Below are 27,500 nucleotides of genomic sequence, written 5' to 3'. Positions count from 1 at the left end.
TACAGACTTATTTCGCCTTTATCCGCCGGCCTCCATCGGGCACTGCTTGGGAATTCCACTAAATTCATCCACACACACCGCCGCGCCACGACCCGTCCACCGGGAGGACCTAGAACAGACTCAGTTCATGAACGCTAAACAATGGGGTGTTCACGTCAATGTCCTCTGACGTCACCGCGCGACACCCAATCACAACACGACCACACTTGCCAGCCACTCACACATGACAACACCACTTCCTTATTTCCGCCATTAAAACACAACTATAAGACACAAAAAAGAACGAATAAAATATGGTAATAGCCGGAAAAATGCGGGAGTTCTGTTGAAATGAGTGTGGAATGAGTAAAAGTGGTTGTAACAGTGAGCATTTAGTAATCCCGTTCAGAAAGTGAGTTTTGTGTAGCCTGAGTTGCCAGCGCTGACTATGATGGGAAATATAGATGCATTTATTCTCTCCTTCCGTGACTCGCTAACGGGAAGTATTTGCATTAATGATTTGTCACGAAAGCAGAGTAATAGTGTGAGGCGGGACACGCAAGCCCTCTCCTCCTCTGTGGCCCGCCAGCACCACCAACACACGAACGGAAATGTGTTAGACAGTCTGCTGGTTTCTGTTGAACGTTACTCGCTAAACATTTTCAAGCCATGACTAAATAAAAAAAAAAAAGAAAACTTATTCAGAATTCATGTCCGTGTGAAAACCAAGCCATGAAATAACAACAAGCACTGCAAAAATCTTTATAATGATTTATGTCAGTCTTACACGCATATCCCAGAGAAGTAAATACGTGGAAATTCCTTAATATTGCGCAAAATACTACAATATATTATAGTGTTGTCTTAGCTAAGGGAATTACTCAGGGGATAAAAGTTAAATGAATGACCAAGCAGCGTGCGGGAGTCATAAGGAAATGCGAGACTTTTTTTCAGCTAAACTTGATCTCTTTGTGTGTAGCGACTGTGGCGGTGGTGGTGGCGGCCTTAAAACGCCACACACACCACACTGCCACACCATCACCACACTGAGTCACCCAAACCAACACTCTTTCCTCGTATCAGCTGGTCTCTTATGAGTAAACCAGTTATTTCGCTATGGGAAGACATTTTTAGACATCATCGTGCATTGGCAGACACTTGTGACGTCACCGGAACACTCACCCAAACTCTCACCAATTTCGAGTCGCTTCAAGGGAAACATAAACGAAAATTCTCTTTAACCGACTGAAATATTATACTTCACTGTGCTGATGTGATAGATTAGCACGTTAATTGTTTTTTTACATGGTTTATGGGTGTATGGTGGTTTGTGTGAGTGAGGAGAAGAGTAAATAGCATGAGGTTAGTGAGAATTAGCAGAGTCTCGTATTGACCACCACCGCCATGACACTATTTCAAAAACAGCTGATGGTCTGATGCCTTTACCTTCCCCTCGTGTCTTGCCGCGCTCACGCTCCCTCACGCTCTCTCAACTCTCTCTCTCTCTCCCTGCGATCAATTTAATGGCTCCTGAGAATCCCGCCACTATTTATTAATTTAGAGAAATTCCAGCCACTACCAAAAGTCTTGTATAGAAATGGGTTTAGTTTTATTGCAGTCTTTATTTCTTACAGCGCTCCTTTCAAGGCTTAGTAAACCCATACTATCACTCCAAGTCACTCTTTATCAGAATTATCAACCATGACCCTATCTATCATACAATTCTTCACATTTCCTTCCCAATTTCCCGTTGTTTCAATCGTGTAGCGCTATTGATGGCTGGAAATATTTGAGTTCCCCAGGAATAGCTAGGTAGAGAAAATGGCACTAATGCAATATACCTTACTGGGCTTACCCCTTACCTAGGGTCAGAATCTAATGTAGTAGTAGTAGTAGTAGTAGCTGCTGCAACAGTAGTAGAAGTCTAGTGGCGGTGGTAGTAGTAGTAGTAGTAGTACCTTGTAGTACCTACGGTAGTAAGAACAGCAGTAATAGTAGGTGGTAGTAGTAGTAGTAGTAGTAGTAGTAGTAGTAGTAGTAGTAATAGTATGTACGGTAGTAGCAATAGTAGTAGTAGTAGTAGTATCTACGGTAGTAGCAGTAGTAGTAGTAGTAGTAGTAGTACCATGTTGTAATAGTACCTACGGTAGAAACAGTAGTAGTAGTAGTAGTAGTAGTATCATCAGTTGTCTACCAATACTGTTCCCTTCGTGTAATCCCTTGTGCGTCACTTCTCTAAGCCGAACACTCCATATAGAACTGTAATGAATGAGTTAAAATGAAGAAAGACTTTGAGCGTATTCATGTCTAAACTAAAACTCGTGGCCATGAACTTTTTTTTTTTTCCTCTCTCTCTCTCTCTCTCTCTTACATAGAAAAAAATCTGACTTATTTGTCTCACTTCTGATGGAGACACGTAAGCCGTTTATTTTATTGCTATTATTTTTTTTTTTTATCAGAGATTAAATTAGGTCTTTATAAATTAATATAAGGCTTTACTACTGAACATCTTTTTCATGTAAGAGGGGAAACTGGCCGAGGGAACAAAAAAGAAAAGAAAAAGAAAAAAAAAAAAAAGAGGCCCACTCCATTGCCAGTTCCCTAAAAAGATTAATACTTATACAAAAATCATGGGCAAATATCTTGAAGCCTTAAAAGAAGTCAAGTCATAAGAAGATGGAATTACAGAAGCCGGCAAGGAGTTCCAGAGTTTAGTTTACCAGAGAAAGATGTGAATGATTGAAAGTACTGGTTAACTCTTGCATTAGAGCTGGACAGAATAGCGGTGAGAGGAAGAAGAAAGCATCGTACAGCAAGGGTGGGGGAGGAGGAGAGGCATGTAGTTAGCAAGATCAGTAGAGCAGTTAGCATGAAAACAGCGATAAAAGACATGACAGTACTGGCGAATATAAGGCAATAGTAGTGTAAACAAAGCAGTAAGAGCGAGTTATTTAAATATAAGTCAGTTTAAAGGCCAGAATAGACCTTGCCCTATATGAGTGAATACGTGTAAGGCAGCATTAGTAAAAATAAAGCAGGGTTGATGAATATAAGACAGTATCAGTGCGTTATTTAAAAAGAGATAATTTCAAAGGCCAGTCTAGATTCCAATTGACCTTTGAGTGAATATAAGGCAGTGTTAGTAAAAATAAGAGTACTGATGAATATAAGACAGTATCAGTGACTTATTTAAAAATGATGCAGTTTTTAAGACCAGGCTAGATAAATTTGACCTTTATGAGTGAATATAAGGCAGTATTAGTAAAAATAAGGCAGGATTGATGAATATAAGACAGTATTAGAGTTATTTAAAGAGGTGGTTTCTAAGGCCAGTCTAGATTCCAATTGACCTTTGTGAGTGAATACAAGGAGGTATTAATAAATATAAGGCAGTACTGGTGAACATATTGTAGTATTCAGTGATTAGTGAAGCAGTGTTAGGAAATCATGAAGTGTTAGTTAATTGGTAAAGCAGTGTTAGATAGTTAGAAAAGGAATAACCACAAAACCCAGCAGTATGACAATATTTCGACTAGCCTTCCTATTTTTGTTATTTATTTTCCTTACCCAATGACTGACTTGACATTATTACAGGCTGGAGACATAAAGGAAAACATTCTTCTGTAACCATGACGACCAACAGTAAAGGAGTGTTAGATAATTTGTAAAGGAGTATTAGATAATTTGTAAAGGGTGTTAGATCATTAGTAAAGGAGTGTTGTAAAGGAGTGTTAGATCATTAGTAAAGGAGTGTTAGATCATTGGTAAAGGAGTGTTAGGTTATTAGTAAAGTGTTAGGCAATTAGGGAAGCAGTGTTAGGTACGTTATCAGTAAAGAGTGTTAGATAGTGTAGTGTTAGGTAATATAAGTAGTAGTGTAAGGAGTACAGGTGAGATAGTATGAAGAAGAGTGAGTCAGTGGTACCAACAGATTACATGCGTGAATGGTTACAGTGAGATCAGTGAACAGTGCAACCATGAAGGAGATACAAAATGATCAAGACTTAGGAAATTATAAACACTGTAAAATAAACGTATATAAATTGTGTTTGAATACTAATAAACTTGCAATAAAATAAAATAAGAGATGAAAGTTAATAAAAAAAAAATTACAAAACAATTAAGTAAAAAAAAATAATAATAAATAAATAAATAAATAAATAGTCAACAATAATAATAATACACAGATCACCGACAATGTATGAATAAATAGTTAAAGTTAATAGCTGCAACACTTTCAATATACAAAATAAACAATTCAGTAAATATTAAATGGAAACGATAAACATGAAAAAAAATAAAAATAAAATAACTATCCTCAACAAAAAGATAAGAATAAAAACAAAGGCAAATTTCCATAAAGTCTCAAATATACCCAATGATATATAAGAAATTGACAGACCACCACTGAGCAATAATAATAATAAAAAAAGAAAAAGAATGAACAAAATAAATAAATGAATAAATAAAAACCGTCTCCCATTCCACAAGTCAACAAATGCATCCACCGCTCCACAAAATGTCAATAAAACTCGGCCGTTACCAAAGTGTTGTATATTTTTTTGTTGTATATCTTGTCCATTTAAAAAAGCGGGTGGCAGCGTGTGGTGTATGCTTGGAGTGGAGGCTGGACACTTGTTTCCCGCCAACACACTGAGTAAACACGGGACAAGGGGATACAGGCACACTCACACTCACACTCACAAACTCAAACACACACACACACACTCACAAACTCACACACACACACACACACATTATCACATTCAGGAAGATATGTGTTAGAAGCAGTAAAAATGAGACTAAAAGCATTCAAACATAATAGGGGATACAAGCCTATTAACTCATAAACACACACACACACACACACACACACACACACACACACACACACACACACACACACACACACACACACACACACACACACAGGGAGATATGTGTGTTAGAGACAATAATGTGACAAAAATAAAATAAAAACAATAAAGGGGATACAAGCTTATTAACTCATAAACATACACACATTTATCACATAGAGGAAGATGTGCACAATAGGGGGTTTAAAATAATACTAAATCAAGAAGAAAAATTAGCAAAGATACAGAACAAACACACACACATACATACACACAATGGAGGAAAGGGCATGTGTGATAAGAAGTATTGAAATGAAGGGAAAACTCTGAATAAAATGGAAAATAAAAAAATTCTGAATAAAATGGGAAAGAATTGAATTGAGGCACACTTTGTAACTTAGACTAACTTTAAAACACATGCAATCATTATCACATTCAGAGAGAGAGAGAGAGAGAGAGAGAGAGAGAGAGAGAGAGAGAGAGAGAGAGAGAGAGAGAGAGAGAGAGAGAGAGAGAGAGAGAATACAGACACACATACACACAAACAATACAACATACATGGAGACAGTAAGAGGGAATAAAATGTAAAAAGATAAAATATAAATAAAGTCAGAAAATGTAATAAAAAGGAGACATTTTGAATTACAACAGTAGACACATTGTGCTTTAAAGAAATTGCAGTGAAAAGTATACAATTAGATCAGTACAGATACACATAGACACTCACACACATACATACATACATAGACATACACCTCTTCCTCTTCCTCCTCCTCCTCCTCCTCCTCTTGCTTCACACTTCTATATCACAAACAGTAAGCATTTTTTACATTTTTTTTTGTATATATATTGCACTAAAAACACTGCAAAACTTAATAATCTAGACTATAATAGTTTGTTACAACACATAATAATAATAATGAATGATGTGATACTCATAATGATAATAATAATAATAATAATAATAATAATAATAATAATAATAATAATAATAATCTTGAAAGACAAGGTGTGGTGTTGACAATGAAGTGAATACATAACATACTCGTACTTGTGTCATAGAGAGCCTTGCGTGTACAATAACTTTTCAAACCGTACGAAAGTTTGACAAAATGTTGACATGATAATATTATTAGAAGAGACAACAATTTAATGAATAACAACTCATGAAAATAATACAATAAATATGCAACTTAAATAAAAAAAAACACCTTCATAATGCTTAGCAAAATAATGACAAAAGAAATTAATGAATGAAGAATACATAGTAACAAACGCACACACACACACCTGCTACAAGACTCATTAACAGCACCAATCAGAGGGACAGGTGAGAACATGACCTGCTACACAAAGGAACACAAAGGAAGAACAAACAGCAGCAGAAGCAGCAGCAGCACACCTGTTGGCCCTTGTGAGGCTTCCACTACTACTAATAATGACAATGGTGTACAAATATCTATGAAACCCATACAAATACACACACATGATACATACTGATTCCCTCGGACCAAACAAGCACTACCAGGAAAAGATAAATACTAAAGTGAATGATAATAATGATAACACAGTTTGCATTTTGTCCACTCCTTTACATCTGATAACTTGTAAATCATTCAAGCTTCTCTCCTTGTTACTCTTATATTTAAGATAGATAAAAACAAAGATAAAGATATATTAATTGCAATATTTTCTCTCCTTTTAAAAACTCACTATTAATCAAAGTCTCAGTTCTGAAGTTCACTGTCAATCTGAATATAATAAAACAGAATCAAACAAGACAATAAAATCTCTCCTTTCTGAATAATTGAGATAAAATGAGAGAATCAAATTAATCTAAATATACAAAAGAACCATCTACTTGTCTGTCTGTCTGTCTGTGTGACCGACCAACAGTGTGAAGACCTTAAAGGAACAAACCCAACACAACCATCGTGGTACAGTGGAACCATGCGTGCTTTGGGGTCCGAGGGGTCTCCAAGGCCACGGGTTCGAATCCTGTCCACGGTCCGAGTGTAGGTTGGGCTTCCTCACTCGAGGCAACGGTTTCCTAGCGGGTGGGCTTTCAGATAGGAGGGACCACAAAAAAGTATCCCCTTTAGCTCAGAAATTCCCATGAAAAGCCTACATGGTGTAAAAAAAAAAAATAAATAAATAAATAAATAAATAAAAATTATAAATAAATAATAATAATAATAAAACATTACCAAATAGATCACATACTTGTTCTTTCCATTACTTCAGCTTTTTTTTTTTTAATTCTTTTTTCCTATTTTTTTGAGAATGCAATGTATAGAAATATAGCAGTAAATATACATATAAAAGTATACATATATAAACTAAAGTTATTTATACATAGGCCACAAGTAAAGCTTTCTCTACACACACACACACACACACACACACACACACACACACACACACACACACTCTTTTTATATTAATTTCTTTTACATCATTTCCTTATTTATTTATTTATTATTTTATTTTATCTTTTTTTATTTTCTTTCTTGTAGTATTTCCACATCACTATTCCTATTTCTTCATTATATTTCCATTTTCTTTTTCCTATTTCCATTTCTTCATATATTTCCATGTTATTTTTCCTATTAATTTTTCTTTCTTCTATTATGTTTTGGTAAATATTTTTAAATCCTGCTATTTTTCCCTTATTACCGAGACTCTTGAAGGAAAAATAGAAGGAAATTGAATGAACATATAAAGGAAAAGATGAAGGGAAAAGGGAGAGGGGAGATATTCAAGGAAAGGAAAAACATATAAACTTCATAAAAAGATCAAAATTAACACTTGAAAAAAAAAAAAAAAAATAAATAAAAAAAATAAAAATCCACACACACACACACACATACTCACAAGCAAAAATCCACACACACGCATTCACACACAAAAATCCGCACACACACACACACACACGCAAAAATCCACACACACGCACACACAAAAATTCACACACACGCACACACACACACACACACACACACACACACACACACACACACACACTCACACAAAACTAGAGTAAAACAAAATAGAATAAACAAAATAAATGAAAACCTTTAACATTTGATTTTAAGAAAGGCTATGAAAAAAATTTGATAACCTAAATATTTCCTCCTGCAGTCTCCCATCCACCTCTCACTATATTAATCCCTCTCCCTGCTGTCTCACCTTATCTCTCTCTCTCTCTCTCTTATCTGCCTCTTCCAATCTCTCAATCTCTCCTATCTATGAGAGTAAGTGGATAATTAATTGACTAGCTGGCTGGCTGGCTGGCTGGCTGACTGACTGGCTGACTGACTAAATGATTCAAGTCATAATTAAGCTTGCAAACAATATCACAGTTTTCTTGTAACAAAATAGAAAAAATAAAGAAAGATAAATAATAAAACAACAGAAATAACTTAAAAATACATGCTTGAAAATAATGTATAGGTAAATCTTCCTTCATTTCTCCTTTCTCAAATATACAAAAAATACAGTAGTAGTAGTAGTAGTAGTAGTAGTAGTAGTAGTAGTAGTATAAATATATATATAATCTAGAAATCCCATCTTATCTAATTAAAAAAAAAAGACCTAACCTCACATTTTTCCTTTCAATATGGCACCCTATATACAAAAATTAATCAATCAATCAATAAAAAAATATTAAAAATAGATCCGAATATATTTCTATAAACTTCACTACTTTTTTCATAATCTTTCACCATTTCTCTAATCTTTTCATGCATATACAAATGTGCTCAAAATATAGACATTCATTATAGCTAGGAGTGAGGGATGAATGAGGTGGTGGTGGTGACGTGTGTGTATGTACGTATGTATGAGTGTGCATGTGTGTATGAAAGAGAGAAGATATTAGCACCAGAGGATAAAGAATTGATAAGAGTAAGCACACACACACACACACACACACACATACACACACACTGAAGATGCATGAGGTTAGGTTAGATAAGCTTATTGGAGAGAGAGAGAGAGAGAGAGAGAGAGAGAGAGAGAGAGAGAGAGAGAGAGAGAGAGAGAGAGAGAGAGAGAGAGAGAGAGAGAGAGAGAGACAGAGAGAGACAGAGACAGACAGAGAAAGACACAGACAGACACAGAGAGAGACAAACTACAGACACCAGTAAACTAACACTAAATCTTCCACCAGTACTCTACCCTACCCAGTGTTACCAACCCTACCCAAGGCCACATCAAAACACTAAGACACATTTATCTCATATTAACACTGCCCCCCACAACACCTCCAATGCTATGGGGGGGGGGCATGAATAGTAGTGAAATATGGAAGGGGTTAGTAAATATATAAAGCCTGTGAGAAATGAACAGGGGTGAAGATAAAAAGGTAAATAAACAGAAATGAAATATGAGGAAATAAAATAATAAAGTTTGTAATATATGAATAGATGTGAAAAATAAAAGGCAATTCAATAAAACTTGTAAGAAATGAATAAGTGTGAAGATAAAAAAATAAATGATGAATAAGCTTGTAATAAAGGAATAAGGAAGAAGTAGAAGAAAAATGAATAAAACAGCTTGTAATGAATGGATAAGTGTGACAAAAATAAATTAATACTAAGCTTCTAATAAGTGGAAGAAGAAATGGATAGGGAAAAGTGAAAAGGGTTTAAAAAGGATAATTGATTGATAGATAGGAAAATGGTTGGATTGATGAAGAAAATGGATTGTTAATAGATAGATGGATAAAGAAAATGGATTGAAATAGATAGACATTGATAAAAGAAAACAATAGATAAATAGATCAGGAAAATAGATACACATGGATAAAAAGATAGATAATTAGATAGCAGTATTTTGGGACACTTTTGTTTACAGTATTATCACTTCATTTATATCATCATCAATTTCTTCGCATAGATTTTTCATTCCTTTCTTTTCACCTCGCTAATCATTTTTTTCCCTACATTTCACCGAGTTATATTTTGCAGATTAATTCGGGATAATATTACCTTATATGGACCTCACACACACACACACACACACACACACACACACACACACACACTATACAGTAAAAAATCTTACACTATACATTAGACCCCAAAGCAAATGATATATTGAAAACACACACATATACACACACACACATACATACACACACATACATACATACACATACACACACAGATGATAGCCATACAACAGCCTAGCGCTTCAAACAGAGGCCCGTGTTTTGAAAAGCTTTGTTCCCTCACCACAACTGTTTTCCAAGGCCACAGATAACTAGCCGGGTTGTAACACCATGAGAAAATGAGGCAAGCTGCAGGGCGGGGGCTGTTGGGTACACATGTGGCAGTACCAGTGTGGACAAAGCTAAATAAATCCAGCTGGTATCCTTGTTCATAAATTTGTCTAATCTTTTAAATCCACCTATGATCCTTACCCATCAATTTGTTTATCTTCTTATAAATCCTATCATCTTTATCCATAATTTGGCTTATCTTCTTTTAAATCCTATCATGTTTATCCATAAATTTGTCTAATCTTCTTTTTAAATCCACTATCATCCCCATCCATAAATTTATCAAGTCTTCTTTTAAAGGTTCCTCTTGACTCAGCACTAACAACATGGCTCCTGAGTCCACTCCATTCATCAACCACTCTATTTGAGAAGCAGGTTTATCAGGAAGCTAATACTGGAAGCTACAAAAACACCTTTGAAAACCTCACCACTTCTACTAGATACTTCAATGCTCTGGTTATCACTGGAACCAAGAACACACCCTTGAAAACCCAGCAGCTTCCAAACAGTCAGCCACCAGTGCAGAGCTCCCATTAAAACTACCACTGGAACCAAGAAAATGCCTTTTGAAACACCAGTACCTACCACCACAGGCCACAAGAGCTGTAGGTGTTTTAACCCCTTCAGTAAATGATACGTTTTGATACTCATTCTGCTTACTATTTGGTGATTTAATACTGCTTCAGAAACTTATGTGGGGATTAAAATAGTGAAGATTCTGGCCATTAATCTTCTGACCTCCATTGATCCTTCCTAATGTAAATAAAATAATCTAATAATATCCAAAACTCAAGGTAAAAATGCATCCCAGTACTGAAGGGGTTAAGCCACCACTGCAGCCAAGACAACACCCTCAAAAAACCCTACCAACCTTTGCCTGTCAGTTAAAAAGTGCAGCATTCTTGTTAAACTACCATTGGAATCTAGAAAACACTCTTGGAAACACTGATAACTGCCACTAAACACTGCTAAAAGGTCTTCCTGTCAAAACTGCCACTAAACACTGCTAAAAGATCTTCCTGTCAAACTGTCACCAGAAAACACCTTTGAAAAATAAAGAACTAAAAACTGAAATGGATAACTCTGTGCAAGCTTTAGAATTCTCATTAACCTACCTATTGTCAAGGCTCTTCTGTTACACTATCACCAGAAATTACCTTAAAAAAAAAAAAAAAAAAATAAATAAAATGAAATGCCAAACTGTAAAAGCTATAGAATTTTCATTAAACTATCTATTATCAAGGGAACATATTTGAAAACAGCAACAATTGGAAAAGATTAAGAAATTCATGTTAAACTGTCACTGGAGCCAACAAAACACCCTTCAAAAACATAAATAAAAGGATAAAGGTCAAAATTCTTACAAAACAATCACTGGAACCAGAAAAAAAAACCAGCCATAAAAAAAAAAAAAAATAAAAGCAAAAAAGTGATTCATTCTAACTAAACTGTTACTGAAACCAATAAAAACACTCTTGAAAACCAAAAAACTGCGAGAGGTTACAAATTCTTATCAAAACTCACTGGAACCATAAAATTACTCTTGAAAAACAAAAAAAACTGCAAAATAATAAAAAATTCTTGCTAAACTTTCACTAGAACCAACAAAACATCCTTGAAAACCCAAATAATGACACCAGAATCCCCAAAACACCCTTGACAACTGACCCCCCCAAAAAAAAAAAAAAAAAAAAAAAAAAAAAAAAAAAAAAAAAATCTTGTCAAACTTTCACTAGAACCCCAAAAAACACTCTTGAAAACCCAAATAATGACAAAAATAATAAAATCCAAGCTAAATTCTCACTAAAACTAAAAAAACTTGAAAACCCAAATGACAAAAAAAAAAATAAAAATAAAAAATAAAAAATCCTTGCTAAACTTTCAACAGAACCACCAAAACACACTTGACAGCCACCACCACCACCACCACCACCACTGTAGAAAGCCAGCCGTTAACAGTCGTGGCGAGGGAACACTAGCTTTGCAGTTCGGGTCGGGAGTGCAAGGGATGTGTCAGGAAAATACAAAAAAAAATCCTTGGCATGGAGTGTGGAGTGGAGAGTGGAGTGTGTATTCCTAGTTCCTTTTAACCCCTTCAGTACTGGGATGCATTATTACCATGAGTTTTGAGTGTGATTAGATGATTTTATTTACATTAGGAAGGGTCTATGGAGGTCTGAAGATTAATGGCCACAGTCTTCACTATTTTCATCCCCCCTATAAGTTTCTGAAGCTGTTTAAAATTGCCAAATAGTAACCAGAAGGATTATGAACATGTGTCATGGTACTGAAGGGATTAGCTTCTCTAGTACCATGACACATTTTCATATTTACTCTGCTTACTAGATGATTTGATACAGCTTCAGAAACTTATGTGGAGATTAGAATAGTAAAGACTCTGGCTATTAATCTTCTGCCCTCCATAGACCCTTCCTAATGTAAATAAAATGGTCTAATCACACTCAAAACTCATGAAAAAAATGCGTCCCAGTACTGAAGGGTTAATGATACATAATTAATAGAGTATATGTAAGCTCTTGAATCAATGTGTATTTTGGCATTCCTGTATTTGTAATGTGAAACGAAGCACGATCATAAAATTCTGGCATTAGTTTAGGACGTTAGGAAAAGCTCTGGAGATGCTGTGACGGAGATAACTGGGAAATATTATCGTTGCGTCTTTCTTTGGGGGGAAATTAATGACTGGTTAGCTGGTCGTGTCCGTACAAAAAACCTCCTTAGTGTGAACGGCATCCTGTCTGCGCATGTGGCATTATAGGTAAGGGGAAATATGGCGCTGGAAAATGTCACTAGCAAATGTGTCCCTGGAAAATATGTCTCTGGAATATATGCTGCTCTAGTATATCTGTTACTGGAATAAATATATCACTGGAAAATATGTCACTGAAATATACTGTCTCACTGGAAATTATGTCACAGATTTTGAGATTTGAGAATATGTCACAAAAACAGGAATTGTATGCACTAATGACAATTACTTTGTGAAATCTTAATCATTCTTGTCTTGGAAGAATAAAACATTTTCTCTGTGACTTATTTACCATCAACACTCCTATGACACACTGATACTGAACAACAATTTACACTTTTTGATACATTTCCAGTAACACATTTATCCAACATTCCTTACAGTGACATAATTTCCAGCCTCACTCGTTCCTCTGTGACATATTTACCAGCAGCATCGTTCCTGTGCCCTTTTCTCCTACAGCTAGCAATAGAAGCACAAAGAACGGCAGATCTCTACCACTAAAGGTGTAAAAATGCATCCCATCACACACAACACACCCACACTCACTTTGCCTTGTGTTGCTGCCGCCGCCGCCGCCACCTAACACCTAACACCTAATCCACAAAATATACCATCTACCTAATCACCAAGTCTGCTCTCATCACCACTGTCACCACCGCAGACTGTACTCACAGCTCACCGTTCCCTCACCACCACCACCACCACCACTTCCCAAGGCTACAAGGGTGACTGGTGGTGTTCTCATTAGTGTTTTGTTTGTGGTGATGTTTGGGGTGTCTCTGTTGCTACTGTCTTGAACACACCCTTCACAACACCAATACCTTTTACTACAGTCTGTTATAACTACTAAATTCTGGCTAATCTTTCTCTGTACCCATGAAAACACCAATAACTTCCACTGTAGCTTGTCAAAAGTTCTGAATCTTGGTTAATATTTCTCTATAACCATGAAAACACCAATAACTTCCACTCCAGCCTGTTAAAAGTACTATATTCTGGATAAACTTTCTCTGTAACTATGAAAACATCACTAGTCTGTTAAAAGCACTGGTCAAATTTTCTCCATTCCTGGCTAAACTTTCTCTGTAACCATGAAAACTTGCTTGAAAACACCAGAATCTTCTATTGGAGTCTGTTAACAGCACTAAATCCTAGTTAAACTTTCTCTGTAACCATAAAACTCCTTTCAAAACACCAATAACATCCACTAGAGTTTATTAAAAGCATAAATTCCTGGCTAATTTCTTAATATGACTATAAAAACACTTGAAAACACCAATAACCTCAGTAGCCATCACCAAAACACCCTTAAAAACCCCAATAATGTCCAGAAACCTTAAAAAAACACCCTTGAAAACCCCAATAACCTCACTAACCAACACCAAACACCCTCAAGAACACCACAAGCTTCCCCCACAGGCTACAGGAAGGGATAGTGGTGAGGTGAAGGGTTGGTGGAGAGAGTACAGTACCTTATAAAGACTCTAGGGATGTGCTTTGTTAATTGCATCTGGTATAACATCTATATGAGCAGCAGTAACGGCGGTGCTGCCCATCCACACCATTAAGGTCTTGTTGTGGGTGGAATGGACTAGGCTGGGCTGGTTCTGGTGTGCTAAGTTGTGTGTCTTTGTGTTCTGGAGTTGCTATTGGTGTTTATTGAGTGAGTTTGCTTAGGTTAGGTTAGATGAGATGAGATGAGGTTAGGTTAGGTTAGGAAAAAGCAAGAATAGGTTAGCTTAGGTTGGGTAAGGTTAGGAAAGGTAACATAAGGAGAGATTAGGTTAGGTAAAGATAGAATGGATAAGGTTAAGTTAGGTTAGGTTACGTTATATTTATAAGGTTTGGTTTAGTATGGTGCGGTAAGGTGGGATCAGATTCATTAAGGCTTGATTTAGTGAGCCAAGGCAAGATCAGACTGGATAAGTTAAGACAAGGTAAGGCAATTTTGATTCTGCTACATAAGGCTTGGTTTTGGTGAGGAACATAGGAGTAGATAAGGCTGGGAGAAACATGACCACAACACAACACCACCAACACCAGTAATACCATCAACACCAGTAACACCATCAACACCAGCCTTGAGAACCAGACAGCCTTGGCCACCCACCACACCACCAAGACAGCAAGGTGTGGGTAGGCAACACCACCCCTATTATACCTTAACACAAGGCTCACTGTCCTATTATGCTCCATGGAGGCACCTTGTTACCACACACACACACACACACACATATAGGCACAGACAGGCATTCGTACACACACACACACACACACAACACACACACACAGACACGACTTTTGACATAAGGAGAAATATAACTATGTGGTGGTAATATACACACACACACATGCGCACATATACAGACTTATATGCACATAAACGCACATGTAACTGTTTTGACATGAGAAATATAGCTATGTGAGTGGTGGTAATGCACACACACACACACACATACATGATTAAACATACACATGACTTTTTTGATATAAAGAGAAATGCGTGTGAGGAAATATAGCTATGCAAGTGGTGGTAATGCGCACACACACACACACACACACACACACACACACACACACACACACACACACACTGAAATACACATACATTTACATATATCATTACCACCTTAGGGAAAGAACAGTGCTCTTATGGAAACACGCACACACACACGCACACACACACACGCACACACACACCTAAACAATTAGTACAATGAAGCACAACACAATATTCTTGTTTTTTTTTCAGCATCAGCAGCAGTAGTAGTAGTAGTAGTAGTAGTAGTAGTAGTAGTAGTAGTAGTAGTAGTAGTAGTAGTAACAGTTGTAGCAATAGCAGTAATAGTAATAGTGGTAATAATAATAGTCACAGTCAACTTTTGTGCCGAGTTAACACAGAGAGGAGGAAACAGGAGGAAAGACAGAAGGAAGGGAAACAGACAAAAAGAGAGAGAGATAGAAGACAGAAAGACAGAGGGAAATGAAGAAGAGACAATAAGACAAAAAGAGAAAGACACAAGACAGAAGGACAGAATGAAGTGAAAAACAGAGATGAAAAGAGAGAAAAAAGACAGAACAGAAGAAGGAAGTGAAAAGAGACAAAGATAAAGAGGAGGCATTTGAATGAAGTGAAAAAGAGAGACGAAGAGAGAGAGAAAAAGACAGAAAGGTAGAAGGAAGTGGAAAAACAGATAGCAAGATAGAGAGGAGGCATTTCCCCGCCACTAAGCTACACATAACACCTCTTAACACTCTCACGTGGGAGGCAGTGGCTTGTGTCTACCGCGTGGCGCCACCACACCCGGACGTCACTCTCGCTTCTGGGCCCACTTGAAGTCATCTGCTCTGGGGCGGCAACCAGTGACCAGCTCTATCAAGTACTCCAGCGCTGGCCAGAACCGAACTTTTTCCAGGGGGAGATTGAGCCAGCCCGTGGTTATACAGAAGTAGGTCTCATGGGGAGCCACGTGGTGAATGCGGTGGTGCCTCTTGGGAAGGATGATGTGCAGGTCCTGGGGATGGAGGGTGGTTATTAATCCCTGAATTACCATGATGTGTTTCCATGTTCCTTCTAATATTTGGTGATTTTACACAGCTTCACAAACTTATGTAGAGGATTAAAATAGTGAAGACTGTGGCCATTATTCTTCTGACCTCCATAGACACTTGCTAATGTCAATAAAATGGTCTAATCATACACAAATCTCAAGGTAAAATTGTGTCCCAGTACTGAAAGGATTAAAATTGTGAAGACTGTGGCCATTAATCTTCTGAACCTCCATAGACCCTTCCTAATGTTAATAAAATGGTCTAATGGTACACAAATCTCAAGGTAAAATTGTGTCCCAGTACTAAAGGGGTTAAAATAGTGAAGACTGTGGCCATTAATCTTCTGACCTCCATAGACCCTTCCTAATGTTAATAAAATGGTCTAATGGTACACAAATCTCAAGGTAAAATTGTGTCCCTGTACTGAAGGGGTTAAAGGGTGTTTTGCCAGAAAAATGGATAATAATAAGATAAATGAAGGGATAAGTAAAATGTTTCTCTCTCTCTCTCTCTCTCTCTCTCTCATGTAGGGGCAAAAGGGGGTGTGGGAGTTATTAGAGGGTGAAATGTGGTGGTTTTGAGAGGAAACTGATAGAAAAAAATGATAATAATAAGATAAGTGACAGGATGAGTTAAAGTTCTCTCTCTCTCTCTCTCTCTCTCTGTTGCTGCATTACAAATAAAAATGTTGATGCTATTGAGAAAGAAAGAAAATGTCCTTCATTATATACTGGAATGATGTGAAGGGATAATGGAGCTCTGAAAGTGTTAATATATTTTTAAAGGGATAATGGGTCTGTGCAAGGGATAATGGGTATCTGAAAGGAATAATGGATTTCAACAAGGGATAAGGTGTCTATGTAAGGGATAATGGATTTCTGAAAGGGATAATGGGTCTCTGCAAGGGATAATGGGTCTTTGCAAGGAATAATGGATTTCAACACGGGATAAGAAGTCTATGAGAGGGATAATAAACCTCTGGAAAGAATGGTAAGAATGAGTAAACCTCTTGAAGGCAAAATGGGAAGGCCTAACAAGGTTCTGAAGGAGTTAATGGGTCTTTATAAGGAGTAATGGGTTTTTAAAAGAAAGGTGAGTCTACAAAAGGGATAATGAGTCTTTGAATAACTAATCTCCACCGTGGTACAGAGGAACCATGCGTGCTTTGGGGTCCGAGGGGTCTCCAAGCGCACGGGTTCGAATCCTGTCCATGGTCCGAGTGTAGGTTGGGCTTCCTCACTCGGGGCGACGGTCTCCTAGCGGGTGGGCTTTGAGATAGGAGGTACCCAAAAAAAGTATCCCCTTTAGCCCAGAAATTCCCGTGAAAAGCCCACATGGTGTAAAAAAAAAAAAAAAAAAAAAAATAAAAAAATAATAATAATAAAAAAAAAAAAAATTAAAGGGACAATGAACTTCTGAAAGGGATAATGAGTCAGTGGAAAGAACAAGCTTCTATAAGGGATACTGAGTCTGTAGCAGCAGTGAAGCCAGGACACAGCAAGGAGGCTACATGACACAAAGGAGCCACTGGTACAGCCAATGGTACAGACAACTAGCCTCATACTCTCAAAACACTTACTTCTCTGCTTCACCTCCACTATTTCCAAAGTCTTCATTTAAGTCTACATGAGTTTCTTAAAATTTTTATAGTTCTAGAGGCAGAGAGACAAGATTTCTACATTATCAAATAGAGAAACACTCTTGAAAACCCCACTAATCATATCGTGGCCTTGCAAAATTGCCACGGTGAGATAAGAAAGCCAATTTTTAAGGTGTTTTACAGTTCTAGAGGCTGAGTGACAAGATTTCAACATTATTAAGTGAAGAAACATTCCTGAAAACCATGCTAATCATCTCTGTGGCCTTGGAAAATTGTTGTGGTGAGAGAACAAAGCATTTTTTTTTAAGGGTTTTATAGTTCTATAGGCTGAGTGACAAGATTTATATAATATTAAATGGAGAAACACTCTTGAAAACCCTGCTAGTCATCTCTGTGGCCCTGGAAAATTGTCATGGTGAGAGAACAAAGAGTTTCTGAAAAGGGCTAAAGCACCACCATGCCTCAAGACCCTATCAGTGCCAGTGCCATGGTTCCCTGGATTGGCACTGTGCCACACACTACACATAGCACATGGCATCCCACACACCACACACACTACACGGCATTCACCACACACCACACACCACAGAGCACTTACCATACACCACATGGCATTCAGCACACACCACAGAGCACTCACTACACACCACACACAAACACCACATAGCACACAGCACACACCACTCACCACACACCACACAGCATACAGTATTCACCACTCACCACACACAACACACCATACAGCATTCACCACTCACCACACACACCACAAGACACTCACCTGCAATATGGTGACCCAGCGTGGCAAGCCAAAATATGTGTGAGACCACTTGTGTATCTGTGGAGTGGTGAGGTGTTAGGAATTGCTCTCTCTCTCTCTCTCGATTAATTTGTAACTCCTATTAACATCAAACTATTACTCTCTCTCTCTCTCTCTCTCTCTCTCATCTTGCTTTCTTTCCCTCACTGTATTTGCTAACACTGCTACACATTTCACAACAAATAAATAAATAAAAGAAACAAATAGATAAATAAAGGAATATATAAACAAACAAAAACATAAATGAAAAAAATAAAACAAAGGATAAATAAAGAAGCAAATTGTCAAATGAATAACTAAATCAATTAATAAATGTAAAAATAAATATAACAATAAATGAACAAAATAAATAACATGAAATAAAATAAATATAACAATCTTTAAATTATAATGCCCCTAACTGCCCCCTCAGTACATCACCCCCCACCCCCTCACCCAACCTCACCCCCCTTGGTTAGTGAGGGGGACAAAGAGAGCTGGAAGTACAGAAAGTAAAATAAAATAATAAAATAAAAATAAGAGAAAAAAGCAAAAGGATAGAAAAGAAAAGAAAAAGACAAAATATTAATAGTGTCCAAACATAAATAAAAATAAATAAATAAATAAAAATAAGAGGATGGAAAAGAAAAGAAAAAAAAAAAAAATATTCAAACCCCTTCACCCCTTGAGAAACAAACAAATAAAGGTAAACAAATAGAAAAAAATATCTGACGAGCAAGGGAGACAAAAAGAGAGCCAAGACGGAAAGGAAAAAGAACAAAACAAAACAAAACGTCATTCAAACACACAAAAAAATAAATAAATAACATTGAAAACACCATCTAAACATCCTCAGCTCCTCCCCCAAAGAAACACCCATCACCCCCAAACACTGCATTAGAATCGTTACCTGGTTAGTGAGGGCGACAAAGAGGGTGAGGCGGTAAAGAAAAATAAAAGAAAATAAAACAAACCAAAAATCAAGAAAACATCATCTAAACACTCAGCGCCCCGCCCCCCAAAAAATAAAAAATAAATAAATAAAATAAATAAATAAATAAATGAAATAAATAAAAAACCCTGCCATTTAAACACCCTCAGCTGATCATCCCCCCCCTCACCCCCAAACACTGCATTAGAGTTGTTACCTGGTTAGTGAGGGCGACAAAGAGGGCGAGGAGGTAGAGATATGCGAACCAGTAGTAGTTACTCTGCACCTCCTCGTTACTTTGGGAGCAGAAGTTCCAGGTGATGTAGGTGAGGCCGGGGATGGTGAGCATGAAGTTGTCCCCGTTGGTCTCTATGAAGTCGTGTCGCGTGATGGAGGTCGGGTCAATGTGGTGCTCTCGGAATGGCCGGATGAAGTTCTGTGGGGTTGTGGTGGTGGTGGTAGTGGTGGTGTTTGTTTTCATCTTTTCATTTATGTTTTCATTCTTTTACTTATTTTCTTTTTTATGTAAGAGGGAAAAGCTGGCCAAAGGCAACAAAATAAAAAAGAGCCCACTAAGTTGTCAGTCCCCTTGCAGATTTGGGAGTTGGCAAAAAAAAAAAAAAAAAAGGGGCAGTGGGGGGCAAGTGTTGACACCTCCCTCTTAAAAGAAATCAAGTCACAGGAAGATGGAAACACAGAATCAGGCAGGGAGTTCCAGAGTTTACCAGAGAAAGGTGTGAATGATTGAGAGTACTGGTTAACTCTTGTATTAGAGAGTTGGACAGAATAGAGATGAGAGGAAGGAGAAAGCCTTGTGCAGCGAGGCTGCAGGAGGTGGGGAGGCATGCAGTTAGCAAGATCAGTAGAACAGTTACCATGAAAATACCAATAAAAGATAGAAAGAGATGTAACATTTCAGCGGTGAGAAAGAGGCTGAAGACAGTCAGTCAGAGGAGAGGAGTTGATGAAACGAAAAGCTTTTGATTCCACCCTAACTAATAAAACTGTGTGAGTGGAACCTTCCAAACATGCGAAGAGTACTCTTTACAAGGACGGATAAGGCCCTTGTACAGAGTTAGCAGTTGGAGGGGCGAGAAAAACTGACGGAAACGCCTCAGAATGCCTAACTTCATAGAAGCTGTTTTAGCAAGAGATGAGATGTGAAGTTTCCAGTTAAGATTATGAATAAAGGACAGACCGAGGATATTCAGTGTGGAAGAGGGAGACAGTTGAGTGTCATTGAAGAAGAGGGGATAGTTGTTTGGAAGATTGTGTCCACTTGATAGATGGAGGAATTGAATTTTTGAGGTCATTGAACACTAATGAATTTTTTCTGCCCTAATCAGAAATGTCAGAGAGATGAGAATTCAGGCATTCTGTGGCGTCCCTGCAGGAACTGTTAACTTCCTGAAGTTCCTGTGGTAAGTCATTCTTTTACTTTATGTATTTATTGGTTAGGTTAGATTTGGTTGGGTTGGGTTTGGTTAGGTAAGGTTAGTTTTTTTTTTTTTTTTTTTTTTGGGGGAAAGGGAGAGAGGGACTTGGATTGGTTAGATTAGGTTGGGTTGGAGAGAAGATAGGGTGGGTTGGGTTAGGTTAGGTTAATTACTTCTTATTTGAGTGTCTGTGTTTAGATAATACACGCACACACACACACGCATGCACGCACGCACACACACACACACACACACACACACACACACACACACACACACGCACACACACACACAAACATACACAGCCTACCTTTCCCAGCACGGGCAGCTCCACAGAGCCCCAGGTGTCAGCCATCCAGTGCACCAGGCCCGAGGCAAAGTCTGCAGTGAAGATGCCGGCCAGCGCCACCAGGAAGATAGAGGTGACCTTCTCAAACTTGAAGTGCACCGCCATGAAGTACAGATTGACCACCATCAGCGTGATACAGATGCACACACACACGATCTCCTGGGTACGCTTACCTGGGGAAGGGGGAGGAGGAGAGAGTGTTAGTGGTGGGTATTAGGTTAGGGTGTGTGTGTATTTACCTACTTGTGTTTACCTACTTGTATTTACCTAGTTGTGTTTTACAGGAAAAGAGCTGTTAGTGCTGTCCTGACTCCATACCTATAGTCATCCAGTTTAGCCTTAGTCATGAATATTTCTTGCTTGAGCTACTGTTTCATCCAACTTGTTCCATATTTCTATGCTTCTGTCTGGAAAGCTATATTTCTGAATGTCTCTTCTACACACAGTCTTTTTAATTTCCTGCTGTGTCCCTTGTATTTCTTGAGTCCCACACCAATAAGTCTTCTTTGTCAACTGTGTCCATCCCTTCCATGCCCTCTATATAGCAATTAGGTCTCCTCTTTCTCTCCTGTGTTGCAGTGTAGGAAGTTTTCATCTCTTTAATCTGTCCTCATACGTTAGGTCTCTCAAACTTGGAGAGTGTGTGTGTGTGTGTGTGTGTGTGTGTGTGTGTGTGTGTGTGTGTGTGTGTGTGTGTGTGTGTGTGTGTGTGTGTGTGTGTGTGTGTGTGTGTGTGTGTGTGTGTATGAGGATGTGTTGGTGTAGAGCAGTAGCAGTGGTGTAGTGGATAAGGTGGTGGTGGTGGGATCGGGCAGATGTCCATGCATAGGTTCAAATCCCACCATATACCACTTTGAAGCTATGCCATTTGTGGAGTGGTTTAAAGTTAGCTACATGTCACTATGATACACCAAAGATGTGCTTGGGTGGTGATATGGGCCCTAATATGCCCACCACTAGAAATATAATTGCCTGCACCACTAATGGGCAGAAGCTGAACAGTGCTTCCTATATATATATTCTTGAAGTATGCCTACAGGCGCTATAGGCCATAACACAAATAAAATAAAAGAAGAAAAAATAAGTGTGTTGCAGCACTAAGGTGTGCCGTGAGGCCTACTGAGAGTGCCACCAAAATTCCAGACAAAAATCATCTTCCTACTACCAACACTCTTTATCTCTCTCTCTGATAAACAATTGCCACACACACACACACACACACACACACACACACACACACACACACACAGACTTCATGAGCAGTGTGGGGTTTGGTGGTGCACAAGTGTGAGGTGTTGCTAGTCTTGCTGTTTCTCCCGTGCTTCAGTGACCCGTCTCACTGCCAGGGCGGCACGAGGTGTGTATTGTAACTACCAAAATTCCTGTTTGTTTGTTTGTTTGCCTTTTCCTTTTTCTATGTTTTGTTATTTCCATTTTTAATTAATTCACCAATAAGTATTAGTAATGAGTTGGCAGGAAGTATATATTGTAGCTAACTAGCACAGTTTGTGAGTTGTTTGTTTGTTGCCTTTTCCATTTTTGTTTTCATTCATCAAGAAGTATTAGTAAAGAGTTTCTGTATTCTTGAAACCACCCAAAGCTAATAATCTCCTAAAACAACAACTGCAAACATAACGTAAAATTGTCATTATTTGTAATTCTTTTGTAATTAGAATTTACATTTCCTAATAAGGGTGCTGGGGGGTTCTGAAAGGCTTGCCAAGGTTGCCTCACACCCGGAAAGGTTGGCAACCACTGGTGTTTTTTTCTTTCTTTCTTTTTTTTCTTTTTTCTTTTTTTATGTAGGGAAGAGGGCCAGCCAAGGGCAAAAAAAAAAAAAAAAAAAGTTAGAAAAAGGCCCACTTGAGCGCTGGCTCTCCAAAGAGTAGAAAAAGTGCCAAAACCGTCAGCCAGAATTAGGGGAGCAAATGCCTCGATACCTCCCTCTTAAAAGAAGACAAGTTGTAGGAATTTGGAAATACAGATGCAGGGAGGGAGTTCCAGAGTTTACCAGTGAAAGGGATGAATGATTGAGCGTACTGGTTAACTCTTGCATTAGAGAGTTGGACAGAATAGGGATGAGAGGAAGAAGAAAGCCTTGTGCAGCGTGGCCGCAGGAGGAGGGGAGGCATGCAGTTAGCAAGATCAGTAGAACAGTTACCATGAAAATAGCGATAAAATATAGAAAGGGATGCAACATTTCGGCGGTGAGAAAGAGACTGAAGACAGTTAGTCAGAGGAGGGGAGCTGATGAGACGAAGAGCTTTCGATTCCACCCTATCAAGCAAAGCTGTGTGACTGGAACCCCCACAAACATGCGAAGAGTACTCCATACAAGGACGGATAAGGCCCTTATACAGAGTAAGCAGTTGGAGGGGCGAGAAAAACTGTTGGAGACACCTCAGAACACCTAATTTCATAGAAGATGTTTTAGCAAGAGATGAGATGTGAAGTTTCCAGTTAAGATTATGAGCAAAGGACAGACCGAGGATATTCATTGTGGAAGAGGGAGACAGTTGAGAGTCATTGAAAAAGAGGGGATAGTTGTCTGGAAGGTTGTGTCGAGTTGATAGATGGAGGAATTGAGTTTTTGAGGCATTGAAAACTACTAGATTTTCTCTGCCCCAATCGGAAATCTTAGAAAGATCGGAAGTCAGGCTGTGTGTTGGTGTGTGTGTGTTTGTTTGTGTCAGTGTTATGTGTTGGTGTGTGTGTCAGTGTGGGGTGTGTGTTAGTTTGTGTCAGTGGAGTGTCGTTGTAGGGTTTGTTTGTGTTAGTAAGTTTCAGTACTGTGTGTCAGTGTGAAATGAGTGTATTTACCTAGTTGCAGTTTTACAGGGCCTGGGCTTCATGCTCGTTTGGGCCCGTCTCCATATCTACACTTATCCAATTTTTCTTTAAAACTATGCACACTCGTTGCTGACACCACTTCCTCACTCAAACTGTTCCAAGTCTCAACACCTCATATGTGTGTGTGTGTGTGTGTGTGTGTGTGTGTGTGTGTGTGTGTGTGTGTGTGTGTGTGTGTTAGTTTGTGCATCTGTGTCAGTGTAAGGCAGCTGTTACAAATAATAATAAATATAGTAAACAATAATAAATTAAGGAAAAAAAAGTCTCGCCAAACCATAACAAAAAACAATTTCTCTAAAAAAAACAAAAAACAAAACAATTTCTAGATACATAAAAGAACAAAAAAAAAACTTCCTTTAAAAAAAAAAAAAAAAAAAAAAAAAAAAAAAGACAAAGCTGTGATCTCAAACAATGACAGCAAAAACATTGTCTATCTAGAACAAACAAAACAATCTGTATCCTTACCAACACACAACAACAACAACAACAACAACAATCTTTCTCTATTAAAAAAAGAAAAATGTCAACTTCTTTCTTTATCAGTGACAAAAAAGTGACAAGATTTCCTCTCCTTCTCTCTCTCTCTCTCTCCTGACAACACCATAGATAAGATACCATGTCTAATACTAAAGAACACATCTACACACACACACACACACACAGCTCACCCTTTGCCCCACCCCCCACTGTTGTCACCCCCATCATCTCACCTCACCACACACGCATCACACATCACCCAACACCTATATCCAAATTGTTACCCAACCCTCATTGCTACTATCACCCCCTGCACCTAACCTAACCTATCCTATCCTAGCCTAACTAAACCTACCACATCCTAACCTAACCTAATCTATCCTACTGTAACCCAATGGAAATCTAACCTAACCTACCCTTATCCTAACCTAATCTATCCTACCCTAACCTAATTTAAACCTAACCTATCCTATCTTAACCTAATTCAAACCTAACAGAATCTAATTAAAACCTAATCTAACCTAACCTGCCCTAACTTAACTTATCCTATCCTATCCTATCCAAACCTAATCTAGCCTAACCTGAGCTTATCTCTGAAAGAACGCCTTGATACAGCCAAGTGAGATAACAAGACACTCGTAATCTTACTCTACCGAAAAAAAAAATGGAGGAGGAGGAGGAGGAGGAGAGAGAGAGAGAGAGAGAGAGAGAAACTTTCCTCTCATTAACTTTTCTCTCAATAACAAAAACTTCTAAAACGATCTCTCTCTCTCTCTCTTCCATATTTCCAACAACACTAATAAGAAAATAATAAGAACAACAACAACTCTCTCTCTCTCTCTCTCTCCCCCTGTCTCTCTGCAGCAACACTACCCAGTGAGATAACAAGCAACACACCTGAACTATTGACTTCTGAGAGGGCAAAGCTCCTTGTGAGATAATACAAGGCTATCTCTACCACCTACTTATCTCTCTCTCACTCCTACACTCATTAAACACAACACACTACAGTTTTCTAGTATATTTCTACTAACAAGATTAAATTACTTTTTTCCCCCTTTCTTAACCCTTTCACTCCTCTGCTGATTAACGACAATATGCTAGTTTTTTTTTTTTCAGTATATTTCTGTTAATATGAAGAAATTAACCTTTTTTTCTATTTCCTTTCTGTGTTCAGTGTTATTGTAAGGGTATCTATGGAAGGGTTAATGCAGACACACTCTACATCATTTACTTCACCTTCTCTCTAAATTAATTAATCTTTTTCTTTCTATATTCAGTACAAGAATGATTTAGGGAAGGGTTAGCAAACACACTCTATATCATTTACTTAGCTCTCTCTCTCTCTAACTCATCTTTTTCTTTCTATATTCAGTGCAAGAGTGATTTATGAAAGGGTCACCACACACTCTACATCTCTTACTTAACTCTCTCACTCCTACGCTCAGAGACAATGCACTACAGTTCTTTACAGTATATTCCTACAACTAAGATGATATTTACTTTTTTTTTCCTTTTCCATATTCAGTGTGTTATTGCAAGTGTGGTTTTGGAACGGTTGACAGATACACACCATATTATTTACTTAACTCTCTCTCTCTCCTACACTCATTAGACACAATACACTACAGTTCTTTCCAGTATATCTCTACTACTAAGATGAAAGTAACTCATTTCTTTTCCCTTTCTATATTCAGTGTGTTATTGTAGGAGTGATTTATGGAAGGGTTAGCACATACACTCTACATCACTTACTAAACTCTCTCCCTAAATTAACTTGTATTTTTCTTTTTATATTCAGTGCAAGGATGATCTATGGAAGGGTTAGCACACACTCTACATCACTTACTGAACCCTCTCACTCCTGCGCTCATTAGACACAATACGCTACAGTTTTTTTACAGTACATTTCCACAACTACAATGAAAGTAACTAGCTTCTTTCCTTTCTACATTCAGTGTGTTATTGCAAGGGTATTTATGGAAGGGTTGAAACAGATACACTCTACGTCACCCATGTACACTTTTAAAATCAAGTCTGGTGAGTGAATGATGAAATGAAAGGATGAAATACAAAAAACAAAAGACACACACACACACACACATCTTAATACAACCTAACTTTACTTTAATGTAAGCTAACTTTAACTCAACTTAGTCTGATGTAACCAAACCTAATTTTTGTCCTAATCTAACCTAGCCAAACTTATCTTAACCAAAGCTACCCTACACTAGCCTAACCAAACCAGATAGAAAGAAAGAAAACAAATGCTCTCCAAAATTATATAATCAGCCACCACACTTATTCTCATCGTTTTAATGTTTCTTCTGTTCTATACCCATCTCTCACTAACTATTAAATCCATAAATACAGAACAATGACAAAAATGAAGCAGAAACACCCTTTATATAACACAGACAAGAATACTAGTACCTAATAGTTTGTCATAATCCCTTTCAGTATTCGTTTCTCAATAACTATCCCTTATTTCATCAAACCCATAGATCATAAACACCCAAAACTGCCACAAATCACGTATAAACACCATTTAAACCACACACAACTAACAATAAACATAATCATTGTAGTTTCCTTCCTGTTCAGTACTACTTTC

At 37.8% G+C, this 27,500-nt stretch overlaps 2 protein-coding genes across 4 annotated transcripts in view; both read right to left on the bottom strand.

The window, feature by feature from the left end:
- Positions 1-155, bottom strand: part of LOC123507912 (dual specificity tyrosine-phosphorylation-regulated kinase 2-like) — a 48,901-nt gene extending 48,746 nt beyond the window's left edge. The window contains 1 exon segment of the mRNA XM_045261238.1: positions 1-155. This exon segment is cut by the window's left edge and continues 1,299 nt beyond it. The gene's annotated coding sequence lies outside the window, so the exon portion shown is untranslated.
- A 1,955-nt stretch (positions 156-2,110) lies between these two features.
- The window catches only part of LOC123507915 (plasmanylethanolamine desaturase-like), a 26,253-nt gene continuing 863 nt past the window's right edge, over positions 2,111-27,500 (bottom strand). The window contains exons 2-6 of one of the 3 annotated variants that reach the window (XR_006675828.1): positions 21,521-21,732; positions 19,992-20,210; positions 18,826-18,882; positions 16,154-16,407; positions 2,111-2,238 (exon numbers count right to left, since the gene is read on the bottom strand). Coding sequence is in view for 1 of the 3 variants with exons in the window: in XM_045261252.1 (XP_045117187.1) it covers positions 16,204-16,407; positions 18,826-18,882; positions 19,992-20,210; positions 21,521-21,732 (692 nt within the window). In the remaining 2 variants the exon portion in view is untranslated. Of the gene's footprint in view, positions 2,239-4,518; positions 6,886-15,980; positions 16,408-18,825; positions 18,883-19,991; positions 20,211-21,520; positions 21,733-27,500 lie in introns of those variants that run through there. The other 2 variants (XR_006675827.1, XM_045261252.1) reach the window with 2 other exon arrangements.

This window comes from Portunus trituberculatus, chromosome 3 (assembly GCF_017591435.1).
Source record: "Portunus trituberculatus isolate SZX2019 chromosome 3, ASM1759143v1, whole genome shotgun sequence".
Lineage (NCBI taxonomy): Eukaryota > Metazoa > Arthropoda > Malacostraca > Decapoda > Portunidae > Portunus > Portunus trituberculatus.
This window is presented reverse-complemented; position numbering and strand designations above follow the sequence as displayed.